Source organism: Cryptomeria japonica, chromosome 9 (assembly GCF_030272615.1).
Source record: "Cryptomeria japonica chromosome 9, Sugi_1.0, whole genome shotgun sequence".
Taxonomy (NCBI): Eukaryota; Viridiplantae; Streptophyta; class Pinopsida; order Cupressales; family Cupressaceae; genus Cryptomeria; species Cryptomeria japonica.
In genome coordinates this window covers 211,156,747-211,173,691 of record NC_081413.1, presented here as the reverse complement: position 1 = coordinate 211,173,691, position 16,945 = coordinate 211,156,747, and the positions used below count along the sequence as shown (strand labels likewise).

The 16,945-nt window shown below is 38.5% G+C and overlaps 1 protein-coding gene across 1 annotated transcript; it reads left to right on the top strand.

The window, feature by feature from the left end:
* Positions 1–1,571: 1,571 nt before the first annotated feature.
* LOC131858336 (uncharacterized) lies at positions 1,572–15,654 on the top strand. Its single transcript, XM_059211547.1, has 3 exons — positions 1,572–1,881; positions 5,193–5,497; positions 15,409–15,654. Exons 1-3 carry the CDS (start codon positions 1,572–1,574, stop codon positions 15,652–15,654), a joined length of 861 nt encoding a protein of 286 aa, XP_059067530.1.
* The last annotated feature ends 1,291 nt before the right edge of the window (positions 15,655–16,945 follow it).

Here is a 16,945-nt window from a genome sequence, read left to right as displayed (position 1 = left end):
TTGATAGGCTATACTAATGCAAATTGGGCAGGCAGTACAACGGACAAAAGGAGTACTTCAGGATGTTGTTTCAGCTTTGGATCAGGAGTTGTTTCTTGGTTTAGCAGGAAGCAAAAATCTGTGGCCTTGAGTTCATCAGAAGCAGAATACATCGCAGCCAGCATGGTGACGTGTGAAGCTATATGGCTTCGGAAGTTGCTAGTAGCCTTGTTTGGTCAGAAGGTTGAGACTACGGTGATACACTGCGACAATCAGAGTTGCATCAAGTTGACTGAGAATCCAGTGTTTCACAATAGATCGAAACATATAGACATCAGGTATCACTTCATCAGGGATTGTGTACAGAGGGGGATTGTTCAGCTACAGTACATACCTACAGAGGAGCAGGTAGCAGACATTCTAACAAAGGCATTGGGAAAGGCAAAATTCATCTTCTTTAGAGATAAGATGGGTGTCATGCAAAACAGCTTCCTCGCTAAGAGGGAGTGTTAATTATGGGTAGCTTGGACAGCTGTTCGTCCTTACCCAGAAATAACAACATTAGTTATGGGTAGTTTTGGACAGCTGTTCATCCTGACCTAGAATTAGAAAATGGTTGTTTTTGTCAAACAAGTATTGTTAGGATAAAAACAATTGTTATTTAATAGTGGCTCTTTTTAGGTGACAACTCATAGCCAAAATTAGTTATTGGTTATTGAGTTGTCTTAATCTCAGCCGTTGGTTTGAATTAATCTTGGCCATTGGTTTTCCAATAGAGTAGTATAAAAAGGGGTCATGGGTCATTTGGAAAATAAGAAGTCTTGAGAAGAATTTGCAGTGATAGCAAATAGTCTTGCAGTGTTAGCAAGAGGCGCAGTGATAGCGTTGATATAGCAGTGGAGGATATCAGGAGGAGATATTAGGAGTTTGTCGGAGTTCTGCCAGTAAGAGGTAAGGAATTCTTTTGTAATTCTTATATTGCTGAAGATTAATATATTTTCCATCTGTAGAACTGGTTTTCCCTTAGGGGTTTTTCCAGGGACGATTGTCCAAAAATATTGTGTCCTTGTGTTGCTTATTTCTTTCTGTATTTTTAGTGAAGTTGCAGTTGTGTTATTTTTCGATATTCAGCTGTAAATTTATTTTCAGTAGTTAAATAATTTTTATGAGATAGGAGATTAATAATCAGTGACTGCAATAGAATTTCTACACCCGCGTGTTGGCGGTAAACATGGTGAAAGATCTCTTACTCGTCCATCCGAACTCCTACGCTCTCATCATCTCCACCGAAAGCATAACCGTCAATGCAAACTACCCCGGCAACGACAGAAGCTTCATGCTCACCACCTCTCTCTTCCGAGTTGGCGGCGCCGCCATTCTCCTCTCCAACAAACTGCAAGAGGCCGGGCGAGCCAAAATGCGGCTTCTCCATTCCGTTCGGACCAGCGTGGCCGCCGACGACGAGGCCTACGGATCCGTCTTTTTGACGGGTCCGTCTCCGCCCTTCTCTACACAACATCGCTGCCAAGGTTGTTCCGTTGCGCGAGCAGTTGTACTACGCCTACAATTGGCTCTGCCTAAACTTGTTCAAGATGAAGGTGGACCCCTATATACCCAACTTCACGCTGGCGTTCCAGCATTTTTGCATCCACCCAGGTGGACGCGCCGTTATAAGCGGAATCGGGAAAAGGTTGAAGCTGAGTGACTACGATCTGGAGGCGTCACGCATTGGCGCTCTTTCGCTTTGGCAACACGGCCTCCAGCGGCGTTTGGTACGAAATGGCGGCTCAAAGTCGGGGAGCGCGTTCTGCAGATTGCGTTGGGATCAGGGTTCAAGTGCAACACCGCTGTCTGGGAAGTGCGCCCTTTCGAGACCAGCTGCTGGGAGGAGTGCCTTCATAGGTATTCCTGCGATACAAATAAGATAATTTCTGTAACGAGTGGTTAAGTCGTCTGACCTCTACTCAATCTACTTGGAACGACTTGGACATCACCACAATCTGATAACGCCGATATATCTCATTCAAACACTCCTTCAATTTCTTATACATCTAGTGAATCGCTATGGAACGTTCCTCCAATGTACTAGATTTCTTTTACGCTTTGTTTCATTCCGAGGTCCCTTAAATGGAAAAGAAATGACCGGTTACATAATGTAGTAAATTTGACTTGAGCAAGTGCGCCGATATATATCTCATTAAAACGCCCCTGCTATGTCTATTTCGTATTATACATATAGTGAATTGCTATGGAACGTTGCTCGTCCTTGGTACTGTTTTATTTACTCTTTGTTTGATTCGACGCCCATCCATAGTAAACATGACTGGTTAGTTAAAGAAGGGGAGAGGTTCCTACCCCTAATTTCGCACTTTTCAATTATTTATGGGATATTTCAACTTTTTTAAAATTTTGTATAGTGATTGACTTATCGTCATTTATTTAAAAAATGGTTTTTAAGTAGGTTAAGTATGATGCTTCATCAACATTCATTTTGTGAAAGTGTCCAAATTGGTCTCAAATTGTGATAAGGCCGATAGGTATGCACTAAGTCATGTTTATTTGAGCGGTGATGTGACATCACATGATTAGTTGCTTTTTGAATTTTACAGATATTTTTTTGGAGATAAGTATTGACGTGACTTTTTAAGTGCACCATTATTAGACACATTATGTCCACCTACCATATTATGTATTGATACCCCTATCACCTAATGGTCCCTCTCCCTTGGTAAATTTGATTTGAGCATTTGCTAAGGTCAATGAGATCGAACTTATCCAACTAATAGGATTGAGACAACTATTGTATGTCAACAGCAAATGATTATGAAATAAATATTATATTTATTTTTTATGGAGGATTTTGAAATATTTTATGATCTTAGTTTTGTAATAATGGTATTGAATTTATTGATAATTATCTTTATGGTGAAGAGGTTTGAGGGATATAAATTCTATTGGTTTCATTTTTGCATTTGGATTATGTACATTTGGTTCCTGTTGTCCAAAACACAAGTCTTATCTTTTCTTAGTGTAGAAGTAAAGTTGTGAGATTACGTCAATTATAAACAAGTGCCACATAGTGGTGAGTGTTTGTCTTTGTAATATTATAATAATAGTATATTTAATATAAATGAGCTATGACATAGTAGTTCAAAGCTATAGTAGACAATAGTTTTAGTCACTTGGTTGTTGGAAGATTATAATCTCTGTAGGTGATGTTGGCTTCAACTTTAATTCATAGCAAGTACAAGTGCAACTAGTATAGTTGAAATTGATGAATAAATGATTAGTAATATTTTATAGACTACATTGCAAAAAAAGAGATGAATTAATGTTAGGAATAAGATCTAGAATAAATATATTACATAACTAAAGTCCGAGAAAATTGAACTCTAATATAATGTTATATCTATTATTCATATTTTTTTGATGTTTCTTAGTAATACTTAAATTATTTATTTATTTTAGTTTTTGAATAATTCTAAGTACAATCTTACAATATTCTTAGTTTTAATTCTAATCATGATTATAATAATTGATAACAATATTGATTAAACTTTTTATTATTAATAACTATAATACTAGTTGTTGAAACTTTTTTGGCACAAGAGTGTGACAACCAAATCTGGAACGTTCCTTTGGACAACCCTCCATGGGTGTATTTTAACTAGGTATGGGCTGAAAATGTTCAAAATTAAGGGCCCAAGTGTATGACCAATATGCTTAGCAGACAATGAAACACTTAACCATTTAGTTTTATGGTGTCCTTTTGCAACCCAATGCTAGGATCGAATAATTGCTTCTATTGGATGGGTCATGTTTAGGAATGAAATTCTACATAGCTTTCTAAGTGACTAGCCACTCATTAGAAGGAATCCATCATGGGGAGACATCTGGTTGGTCACTCCTATGATTGTTTGACACATATGGAAGGAAAGGAACAAAACAATCTCCAATGAGAAAGCATCACCTATAGAAAACGTTATGGGAAAAATAGAAGACAAAATCTATGAAGTTCTGAATCTCAAGATTAATAACAAAAAGACTGAATATATCACCAAATTGGACGAGGAGATCAAAGAAGTTTGGAATAAGCTTTGGCCTCTATTAGGCAATGTTACCAGCAAGCCAAAAATGAGGATGGGGCATAGTAGAAGGCACCACGAAAGCAAAGATTTAAATTAAATTTTGATGGTGCAGCAAAAGACAACCCGCCGCCTACAATACCAGATGTATCATTGTATCATTCAAGACAATAGGAGAAATTGTATTTGGTTGTTTTATTGTCTCACCAGTATGATGACCAATAATGAGGTAGAGATGAAAACCTTGGTAAGAGGTTAACTGTTATACAGGGAGAAAGGGATCTAAGCAGTTGATATTGAGAGTGATTCCCAAATCACCATTAATGCCAAATGTAAATAAAGACAAAACTATAAAACCATAAATTGGAGGTTGAAGCCTTGGATATTAAAAATAAAAGAAAGCGCGGAAAAGCTTCCAGATTATAGATTCACCCATATCTATAGGGAGTCCAACTTAGCAGCCAATTATATTGCAAATCTTGGAGTAAACAAAAAAACCATCTCAAGTTTCCCATCCTTGTGGTCAGAGCTAGAAAGAATCATTTAGAATGACAAACTTGCTCCTCTGAGTCAGACGCGTGTTGATGTTGGTTGAATCTAAGATCAGTTTGGTACATAATTTGGATTTGAAACTGATAGACTATTTGTTTCAGTCCAAGTATAGCTTTGTTGGGTTTTGTGAAGGAGAATGTGTATGGTGCAGATTTTATATACTCTTAGATCGCCTCAAATGGATGGTATCTTGGGAGGACACCTACACAGGAGGAGTATACTAGGCGGTAAGCTGTAAGGAGGAGGCAATGGGAATGACATGACAAGACAAGAAGGCTAGGTTGTGCTTATGCAGAATCTGTATTTATATTTGTCAAGGTGCTTAATGTGTTTCGTACGCATGATCAAGAGACAGAACTAAACACTATTTAACTCGAGAGGGGAGCATAGACGTAGCATCACATAAGAGTAGAGAATGCAGTCATTTAAGGATTGAGGCAAGATAGAATTTGATGGTGGGGAAGAAAATTTTCGGGGTGAAATGCAGTTGTCTTGATGAGTTATGTGATCAATAGATACAATGGCTCTTTAAGGTTGAATATGATGAAGTAAGGACTGCAATCTGGTCTATTCTAGGAAGTGTCGGGGCTAACAGTAGCCATGTCCATGATGGTAAAATAATGGAGGCCATTTTCACAGATGTATTGCAAGCCATTGGTTCTCGCAGTAGGGCAGGTAGAAATGGAAATTTTTTGGTCAAGGAAAATATCCAAGTGGAGGTTACGTTGGCCATTGACAATGTTAGCATCAAACCCAATTATGGCTATATTGCTGGGATCTTCGATGCTCAGGTTTTCGCCAAGAAACAAGTCATGGCCAAAGCTCTAGAGACATATAAGGACAATATTGAGAAGTGTGAGATGACTCCTTTTGGGAATTATGTAAGTGTATTTGGGGATCTGCTTTCCCCTCAACAACTCCAACGTAGAAATGTATCGGTAGATGGAATTAACACCATCTCATCCATTATGTAACTCTATTATAGATCAATATAGGGAGCTAACTCCTCTATAGTGCTTAATTTAAAAATAAAATAAAAGATATAATATAACATTATAGATGTAATTTCTATAATTTATATGAGGTATAATAAAAAATTTATATAAAATAATTTCAATTTTAAAATAAATATTTATAATTTATTATTATTTTTTGAATATTATGTTTTAATATATTAAAATATTATAATAACTATTATAATAATTCTACATAATAATTATTTAATAAAAAATTTCAATAATTATAAATTAAAAAAAAATATTACTTAAGGTCAAGATTATAATATAATTGATAGTAAGATTTGTACATGTATAAATTATTAAAATTTTAAAAATAATAATCAATAAGAATTATACTATGTATGTTATTTATTTTTGTACATAAACATTAAAAGTAAATAATTATGTAAATAAAATATTTTTCTAATTTTTATCTTATTTTTAAATCAAACAAATCAAAACTTACTTTAAATTAATTAAATTTGTCTAAATTAATTATAAATATAATCTTAATTTGATTTTAAAAATTATATAATTTTACTTATAGTTTAATTTATATAATCATAATTTATAGAAATATAAAAAATATAATTATAGAATTATACATGAAATTTCTATTATTCTTATGTTCTATAATAAAAATTACATTTTAAATATTTTGAATTTCAAAATAAATATTTATAATTTATTTAACCAATTACATTCTAGAATAATAATAATTAATTCTAATTGACAAAAAATAAATTTAATAATATTTATTTAAAATTAAGTTAGTGCAATAGTAATTGGCTAGTTTTTTATTAGGGAAAAAACAAGTTTTGATGGGGACCCAAAACCCCTGACAAGAGGTTATGAAGGGACTGGAAACCCTCTGGAAATAATGGGAATTCAAAATTGCCAAGCAAGACTCTGTAAAAAGATACAAACAAAGACTAACAATAGCCAATCATCAACCAAACATCAATAGGGAAGCTAAGAACACGCAAAGCCACCCCCAACCCTAAGCCATTAGATAAGAGATAAGGGTTTTGCAAGGATCCCATAACCTTATTAAAATAGATCCAAGATCCACAGGTTTTACCAAGGCACCCTTAACCTGATCATTGGCTTTTAACAAGGCTCCCAAAACCTTAACAACCGGAGTCATAAAGAAAAACCTTAAAGAACAATCTAAAAATAACTAAGTCCCGCTAGGTGAGCAAATGAAAGATAAGGATCAGGGGGTTTTGAAAGGCTCCTAAAACCTTCAGATTGGGTTTTGAAATGGCTCCAAAAACCATTATGCAGAAACCTGCAATGATTCTCTAGCAAAAAGTCATCTCCCCTCTAGCGTAACTCCTCTCCACCTCCATAAAAAAGGAACCCACCTCAATAGGAGCAAAAGAGAAATGGACCAACAAGTGGAAGAGCCAATATTGATTCAACTTCACAACCAAGGAACCAGAGAAATAAGTAGACCACATAGAAAAACAACCAACCTCTCCCACTATGAAAAACACCACCTCAATAGGCATTACCTCCGCCTCAAAATTTGAAATAAATTATATTTGAAATAATGTATGTATCTTTTGTTTCATTCATCTAAATTTGAAATAAATTATATTTTTACATATTAGACTCTACTCTATACACATTCAAAACAAAACAAATTGATTAGTTTCTAGAAAAATTAAGCAAGAATTTTTTATTTTCACAATGTGCCCACCTTAAGAATTAATAAAAAATCATATATTCATTAAAAAAAACTAATAGAAAAATAAAGCATATATTTCAAGGTGTCACCTACTTCTCACTAAATTAATTTTTGAAATACCTTAAAAAGGTTAAGATTTTAGGGAGAGCATAATAGGAGCACTTTATGTGATCCCCTATTTAAACCCCATTAATGTCCACCTTTTAAAAAAATGTTAGTATTTTAGAAAATAGATTAAAAGCACCGTGACTCTTTTTCTCATCACATTTTTAAATTTTGAGCATAACTATCTTCAATTTCTTATCCAAGATCATAATTTTCTTATTTTAGAAAATCTGGCTATTTAGAACCTCCTTCTACTCCCCAATTTCCATGCACTTACCTAAAATGCTAAATTATTCGTATCCATAATATAGCCACCCCTTCATATGATGAAAGACTTAACCCCCTTAAAAAGCTAGATAATAAAATTAATTAGATCAAGCGTATTGGTGATCAAGTTGTGAATGACATTTATTTCATTAAGAAAGAGGATAATCAAATCATGATGGATCATATTTAACATATAATCAATCAAGCTACCATAATTAAGAATGAGGATCAAATAAAAACATCCTATTGGCTTGGCGCAATGACCATTATTTCGTTTCTTCTTCTAGAAAATTAAAAATAGTGAAACTTCCAACAATTCTAATGTATCTCAAGATGAATTCACATGTTTTTAATGTGAAAATTTTTTGCAAGGTGTGTACCCTTGGTCTCCTTGTGTTGTACATTACAATGCTTGGGTTTGTGACATGGCTTAACCACTTCTTGTGGATTATATAAGTCCAGTGGTTGTATCGGGCATTAATAGGTCGATCTTTTGGTGCAACAACAACCGCACTTGTAACACGTGGTATCGGAGCTTGGTCATAGGTTCAAACCCCTCGCTTTCATTGGGGGGATCGTTGCAAGGTGTGCACCCTTGGTCTCTTTGTGTTGTGCAGTGCAGTGTTCAAGTTTGTGACATGGCTTAACTGCCTCTTATGGATTCTATAAGTCTAGTGGTTGTATTGGGCATTAATAGGTCGATCTTTTGGTGCAACGACAACCACACTTGTAACAAAAGTATCATATTGTAATTTTATATTAAATATCAAGGCAATGGATTATGTCTTCAAGAAGGGATGCTACAAATCATACTTGTTAATATAAATAAAAGATTTTGGGCATTCAATATAGACCTTGTGATGAAAAACTATGGATGTTAGAACATTGGGTATCTTTTATTTATATTATAGAATAATTAAATTATATAACGACCATCTAATATGATATTAATTAAGAAATGGCATTGAATATCCCTCTGTCTTTGGAAGGCTAGCTTTGACCCTCGGCTGACTTACAGAAAACTGCTCCGGTATGGGTTCAGCTCTCGGGGCTTTCCCTTGAATACTAGGATGAGTCCATCTTTAAATGGATTGGGAATTCCTTTTATCATTTTGTTGGTGTTGATGATATCACTAGAACCAAATCATGCTTGGTCTATGCTCGTTTTTGTGTTCAATCTACTATGAGCATGAATCTCCCAAACTTTATAACCCTCAAATCCAGGCTTGGTAGCTAGACTCAACCCCTGGTTTTTGAAAATGCCACCCTCTTCTACCAAAATACCGCAAATTTGGGCATATTATTTCCCAATGTAAATCTCCGGCCCCCTTGCCTCTTAAGCTTAAAGGCTTAGCCTTGGTTGAAGACCCTGTCCCAAATGCTCCTATATTCCATCAAGATCCGGTTGTGTGGCTTGTTGTGACTCCTACTCCTAGCCTAGACCTGCCTCCCCTTATTGTCGAGGACTCGGTTATGGAAGAATACCCCTTTGCTAAGAGTATTAATAACCTTCTCAAATCCCTTGCAAAGCAAGTGGATGAAGCCTCTAAATCGGCCCCGAAAGAAAAGTGCATCTCCCTGATGGCTAGGTCGGTTTCACTGGTTGATCAACTAGAAGATGGTGAGATTGCGGGGGACCCCACTCTCACCATGGAGATAGCTCACTCCTTGTTGCTATTTCCCACTCCGAACCAGGGTATCCTCTCACCGGGTGCTCTTGGTGCATTATCCAGCGGTTGCATGACTCCTATTGACGAGGGATGGATTACTCAAAGATGCAAGACCCAGAATGCAAAGCCTAATGTGGGGATGGACCTTAAAGTGGGCTAGCCATCATAGAGACTATCGAGACACATAGAAGCAGCAAGGGATATTGCCAATGGTAGGTAGCGAACCTTGGAGACATCCATAAAAGGTTAGAAATGAAGGTCCTCCAATGGAATATGAGGGGCCCCAACAACCCCCAAAAATAATATACTCTTAAGAAGTGTATCTTCGAAAATAAAATTATGGTCTTTCTTCTCCAAGAAGTTAAGATGTCTATGTCTTCCTTTTCCCTTGTTGCTAGGAAAATTTGGCCTGGTGCTAAGTTTGTTATCAGTGATGCTACTAGAGCCTTTGGTGGCTTGGTTACCATGTGGGACCCCTCCCATTTTTCTAGCAGTCTTCTCTCCTCCTCAGCCAACCTTTTGGTCTCTAAACTCTCTTCCCTGGTGGACTCTTGCCTTCTTGTTAATGTTTATGCCCCCAATGTCAGATCGGGTATACTAAATATCTGGAATGACTTATCTTCTCTAATACAAAATAATTTCAATGCCCACTAATTGATTGCGGGTGATTTCAACTCTCCTTTGATCCCCTTTAAGAAGTTGGGAGGCCTTACAGAGTACTCTAATAGCATGACTGATCTTGCCGACTTAATTGGTAGGAATGGGCTGATAGATGTGGAACTAACGAGGCAAAAATTCACTTGGTGCAATCTTAGGAAGGGAAAGGGTCTTATTCAAGTCAGACTTGACAGATTTCTCATCTCGAGCAATTGGGGAATTGGTCCCTCCTTGAAGCTCACTACCCTCCCTAGAACTGTCTCTGAACACAACCCCCTCCTCTACAATACCACAAATGCCTCAAGGAAAAATGATCCTTTTCGGTATGAAATTATGTGGAACTCTCAGTCGGAGTTCAAGGATTGCATTAAAAGATGGTTGAGCACCTACATATTTGGCACACCTATGTTCTAGATTTCCCAGAAGCTTGACTTGGTCAAAAGAAATGTCTGGCTTTGGAATAAATACACCTTCAGGGATATCTTCAAGCAAAAAAAGGATCTCAATAGTAAACTGACTGTTATCCAAGAGTGCATTTATCAAGGTGACTCGCTTGAAGCTCCACATATGGAGGAAGCTGCTCTATGTAGAAAATGGAAGGAAAACTCCCACAAAGAAGAACTTTATTGGAAACAAAAATCTAGGGTTCAATGGCTCAAGGAGGGTTTCAAGAATACGACTTTCTTTTATAGACTTGATATTATCCACATGCATAGAAACCACGTCTCCTCCCTCATGGATGATAACAATCAAGAGGTCAAGGATGAGGATAGTTTGAGCAGACTGACTACCAACTATTTTGCCACTTTGTTTAGGGAAGATGGTGATCTGGGGGCCCCTGTTGGGGAGGATCTTCTCAACTGCCCCCCACCACCCCTCTCAGTGGAAGATAACAACCTAATTTTGGCCCATGTTTCTAAGGAGAAAGTCAAGTCCGGTGTTTTTTCTATGGGTTCCTTCAAAGCCCGGGGTCTTGATGATTTCCCCCTGGCTTTTCCCAAGATTTTTGGGATGTGGTGGACCTTGATGTTGTTCTGACAGCTAGGGATTATTTCAGATCTAGAAGGCTCCTCAACAAGCTCAATCACACCTTCATTGTCCGTGTCCCTAAAACTCAGGAGGCGTTTAGCCTCAAGGACTTTCTCCCTATCAGTCTTTGTAACACTATTTATAAAATCTTCAGCAAAGTTCTTGTTAATAGGCTCAAACCTTTCTTGGATCCTCTGATTAGCCCTTCATAGAAGGGTTTTGTCCCAGGTAGACAAATTCTTGATGTGGTCATCTCTACCCATGAGATTATTCACTCCATGGATAAGTGTCACTAGTCGGGGATGGTGCTCAGGTTTGACATCTCCAAGGCTTATGATAGAGTCAACTGAAACTTCCTTTTCAAAGTTCTCAAAGCTATGGGGTTTGGAGATAAACTCATCAAACTTATTGGGAAATGCATATCTACAAAAACCTACATTGTGCTTCTCAACGAGAGCCCCCTAGAGAAGTTCACGACCTCTAGAGAGTTACGACAAGGGTAACCTCTCCCCCCTTACCTATTCATCATCCTTACTAAAGTGTTGGCTTCTAACTTGAATTATATGGTTCGCAGGGGAGCTCTATTGGGCATTAAATTCACCTCTATGGTGCCTCCTAATGTTCTACAGCAGTTCGTCGATGACACTATTCTTTTTGGTATCTCCTTTGTGTGGGAAGCTAAGGCTTGGAAATCCTTTCTCAACTCCTATGCTCTGGCCTCTAGCCAACACATTAATATGAGAAGAGAAACATTTACTTCTTTCACACTCATGTCCAACTCCATGATAAAGTCTACAGAATCCTTGGTTGTCAAAGGCCTCCCTCCTGGCACCTACCTGGGCCTCCCCTTGATTGTTAATGATGTCTCTAATTCCTTCTAGATCTCTATCCTCGAAAGAATGCAAAAGAAGCTGGCTGGTTGGACAGGTAGATTCCTTAGTAGTGCTGGAAAATTGTAGCTGCTCTCCTCCTCCCTCCAGGGGATCCCTGTGTACTTTCTCTCCCTTTTTATGATTTATGTGGCTATGGTTGCTAAGTTGGAGAATATCCAAAAGACTTTCCTCTGGATGGGAATGGAAGAAAAGAAGAGGCTCACCTTGGTGGGTTGGGACAAATTCTGTCTTCTAAAGGCCATGGGCAGCTTAGGAATCCGCAAGATCTCAAGGTTCAATAAGGCCCTTATGACCAAAATTGCCTGGAAGCTTCTAAATAAGGATATAGATTGGAGCAAGATCATTAGGGCCAAGTACCTGGGTAATGGGGACTTTTCCTCTGTTCTGAAAGAGGAGGGCCTTCCTAGGGGTTCCAAAATTTGGAATAACATCTTGAGCTATAGGGACGCTTTATCTTACAGCTTGAGGTGGCTTATTGGAAAAGGTAGGAATATTCTCTTCTAAGAGGATTGTTGGTTAGGAGATAGACCCTTGCTTCTTCCCCCTCCCTTAGAAGGCTCCAAGATGCTACCAAAAGCTTCTCTAGAGAAAGGATCAGTGATTATTTTAGCAACCGCACTTGGAGGGCCTTGGAGGACTGTTGCATTGATCATCCCTTCCTCCTCCCTGCTGCTAGAAAGTCCCAAAAGCTCTTGGCTGGTATGTTCCTCCCTCTTTTTCCTAGGGAGGATAGATTCATTTGGAGGTGGGACCCCTCTGGAGACTTCTTTGTCAAAAATGCCTACACCAACTTACTAAGAGAACTTGTTTACACCTCTATGCGGAAAGAGGTTTGGAATCCCCAACTCATCCCCAAGGTTAATTTCTTCTGGTGGACTGCTCTCCTCAACAAAATTTTGACCCAAGATAATTTAGTCAAGTAAGGATTCCAATTCCCTAACAGATGCATCCTCTGCAAAAATGATGAGGAAAGGCCTTCTCATCTCTTCCTCCACTGTGCCTTTACTCGGGAGCTTTGGGGGATGGTCTACATCAAGCTCAATATCTGTTGGATTATGAATGATAATTTGTTCAATTTGTCCCAGGAGTTTTGGGGCCCCTCTTCCAACCCCCTTATCCAAGAACTATGGGAGAAGATCCCCTCTCATGTGAGCTAGAGTATCTGGAAGGAAAGGAATGACAGGATATTCAAAGAAAAAGAGGCCTTTGTAGAAATTGTGTTTGCTCAATTCCTTAAGTTGATTCTTGAGAATAGCTCTGTTTCTAAAACCTGGATGGCATCGAAGCCACCGTCTACCTAGGACTGGGAAATTGCTAGATGTTGGAACATTCCCCCCTTGTTCTCTCTTGTTGAATTCTCTAAGAGACTCCTAAGACAAAGCAGAGTCTGGACCCCTCCAGCTACACATTTCAAACTCAATTTTGATGGGGCAGTCAGGGGGGACTGTTCACTGGTGGAGGGGTTATCATATCCCATTTGGGGGCCCTTGTTGAGCTTCTTATGTAGGTAACTTGAATGGTCCTTCCTCTAATCGAGCTAAAGCTATGGCCTTAGACTAGGGAATTCGCCATGCCCTCACCATGGGAATTGAGATTATGGACATTGAGGATGACTCCAAGCTCATCATTGATGTTGTTAAAGGGCAGAATAAGATTAATTAGACCATTGAGGGAACTATCAAGGACACACTAAGGCTCATCTCTAGGGTTGACTCGTTCAAAATTATGCATGTCTTTAGGGAAGGTAGCAGTGTGGCGAATGCCTTGGCGGCCATTGGTCTAAACCTCTCAGGATTGAGATGTTGGAGGAGTCACAATTTCCTCCCAGACCATGTTAACTTCCTTCTTTAGGAAGAGAAATCCAAAATTTTTACTAATGATTGAGTTGCTTCCAAGTGCTCCCCTTACTCTCCTCTCTTCCCTTGGGGTACTTTGGAGGTGTTGGTTTCATAATTCAAATTTTGGGAATATCCCTTTAATCTTTTCTGATGTGGTGGTGACTAGTTCGGCTAGGCTGGCGATGATGGACGTGTTGTTGTGTTGGCAATTCCTTTGGGCTTACAACATCATGATGAGGTACGATTGGATTGGTAATGTGTTGGTTGCCGTCAGTATTTGATGGCCCTTCATGCCTCGTAGCTAGGAAATCATTTCTAAAAGTGACTTCATTTTTTCCCATACGCCCAACTTCATGTCTCGTTTATTGACGTCGGGCTCACACACTTCCCATTATCTCTTCTTGGCTTGCTTCTTGAAGGGTCTCTGCAACTTTCTCTGTGCTAATTTTTTCATGACTAAAGAATCTCTATTGGTGGAGTTTATGGGGAGCGACAAAGTTAGATACAAACCAGATAATCTAGATGATTTAAAAAATGACCCCCTGGTTTGGAATTTATGCATTGAAGGTGGGGTTGCCGACTTTTTGGAATGCTTGAAGGGCCACGACGAGTAGCTCTTGGTTGCTTTTGCCTCCTCCTATTCTAGGAGGCGTGTCTCAATGGGCGACATTTCCTTTTATGTCTTTGAGGAGACTATTTCCCATGGTACGAAGCTGACCCTTGATGACCGTCGCTGGAAGCGTACCAGCCATGTTGCGAATAGCGAAGGTTTGAAATGATTCTTCCGTAGCCGAGAAGAACCCGTCAATCTATAAGGTGGTTTTGCTCGGGAGGAGCTCAAGCACCTATGTAACATGATCTGCCTTATGATCATGAAGTACTTCACTCTTGAAGGCAGCCACAAGGTATTCTACTACTATCATTTTCCCCTTCTCAATCACTTCCACAACAATGATTTGCTTTGTCTGCCCTTTTATTTTCTGCACTATTGAAATCTCTATTAAAGACACCATGGATCCCAAGAATGGGGATAAGCCACCCTACCTCCTTCACCAGGGCCTCATTTATAGGCTGTATAAATTCCATGAGGCCCTTTTCCCCCTGGATCCTTTCGCTCTCTCACCCTGCACGCCTACTCAGCAGCTTGCTACCCTATCTATGACATTCCCTATATTTAAATCCAGTATCCTCATGAAGGATTTTCGACGGCCACCATGTCTCTACTTGCTTATGCCTTGGTTGTTTCCTTATCGATGGTCTCCCCCATTTTAACTCTGTCAGCCTCTCCCAATGCTTCCCACTCCCTCTCCAAGGGAAAAGGCAAAACCCCTGTTAAACGCAAAGGCATTGTCTTTGATGACAATTCTTCCTCTGAGGATGCTGAGAATGACAATCCTTCCCCTAACTCTGAGGTTAAAAGGAGATCCTCTAAATTGGCTTCCAAAAGGCGCAAAAAGAAGACCTTGTTGATCAAAAATCTTGACTCAAGGGAGGACCCCATTGGGGACAAGGAGGGAGAGGACCCTAATAACACTATGGGGGCCCCTGATGGGGATGTTGTGGATGTGGATATGACTAGGGACCCCATGGCTCCGACCACTGTTGGGGCCATTGACATAGGTAATTTGGAAATGCAAACCAGGACCTTATTGATGTTAAGGATACAACCCCTATGAACATGGGCACTAAGGGTGTCATGGGTGAGGAAATTTCTGATAACAAAGCCCTGGACTCTGGTAACTTGGACCAAGATTTAAAAATAGTTGAACAGGTGATGGAATCTCTCCCCTTGATGGGCCTATGTAATGACATTGATAAATCCCTTGCTGGAGATGTACTCAAAGAGATTGAAGAGACTATGGATGACATGGCTACTGTGAACCCATAGGGTGTCTCTACTCTACAACAAATAGAAAAGATGAGCACGGATTTATTGGACATCACGCAAAGGATTGAGAACCTTGGCTCTGTGCTTGAATTGCAGGCTATCAAGGACGATGTCAACTAGCTCAAGAGCAAGATGGAGGCTTGGGAAGCCCAAATGGCATTCCTTAACAAAATTCATTTGCAGGTGTTACACAGCTTGGCTCTCACCCTCTCTCTACTGAGGGAACATACTATGGACATGAAGGAGGACAAGAAGGAGGTTGGGAACCTTTACAAGTTCCTATCCAATGAATGGAACAATGCCATGGATGCCACTGGGGTGCGCAAGGCACCCATGTAGTTTGTTTTTTATGTTTTCTATTGTTGTTTCTAATTTCTAAAGACTTGGTTCCTTTTTGCAGATAGTTGATGTTAATTTTGTTATAGTGTTGTTTCTGCACTATGATTTTTAATAGTTATGCTATTAAAAGGGTTAGTGCCCTTGTTCTCACTGCTTTATTAATCAAAAACATATAATATCACTACATTAATAACATATGATTGGTTTCGATAAATTGAAGCTGAGTGACTATGATCTGTTGAACTGAAAGAGCACCATGCGTAACACCTCTAGATCATAGTTACTCATCTTCAATCTTTTCCTAAGTTTTTTTTATGATTCCACCCCTCCCGAGTGGATACAAAAATGTTGGAATGCTATCTTTATTGGCACAATCTAAGTGTTAACTACTTAGGTGTGTTGGTCCCATGGTGCCCACTTAACCCAACCGGTCTTGTGGGGTTCCAATGAGTTAGAAAATCAACACTATTTTCCAATTTATAAAGGTGAGATTGTTGATCCTTTAAATTTTGCATGGTTGTGGTGATTTTCTTTATAATTTTGTCTAATATGTAGAGGTCAATTATTTTGCCTAAATTTCAACATTTCTAGTTAGAGATTTTACTCATATAAGGTTTTAACTCAAGAGTAGGGTTGTAATTGAGCTTTGAGTCTTCATAGGTAGAGAAGAATTTGAAAAGACACACAATCAAATCCTAAAGAAATCACTTGATAGAATATTAAAAGTACAAACAAAATTTTTGCTTTGATATTCAATCATTTATAGTTCCTTTATGATAATTATAGACAATTATTCTTTATCTATCATATTTGTGCTAATTCTAACCATAGTATTAAAATTAAAAAATTAAATTAGAAAATATCTATCATGGTGTAAACTCTAATAATTTTATCCTCTATATACACCCTCTCTAGACCTATTTTGAAAAAAATGCTTAGTTGATCAATAATT

What these genes read in the sequence shown, in the direction of transcription:
- LOC131858336 (XM_059211547.1), top strand. Translation starts at nt 1,572, where the DNA reads ATGAAGGTGGACCCCTATATACCCAACTTCACGCTGGCGTTCCAGCAT. An exon ending in TGGGAGGAGTGCCTTCATAG is followed by an intron (nt 1,882 to 5,192) that starts GTATTCCTGCGA and finishes GGTCTATTCTAG; the next exon opens with GAAGTGTCGGGGCTAACAGT. An exon ending in TGACTCCTTTTGGGAATTAT is followed by an intron (nt 5,498 to 15,408) that starts GTAAGTGTATTT and finishes AATGCAAACCAG; the next exon opens with GACCTTATTGATGTTAAGGA.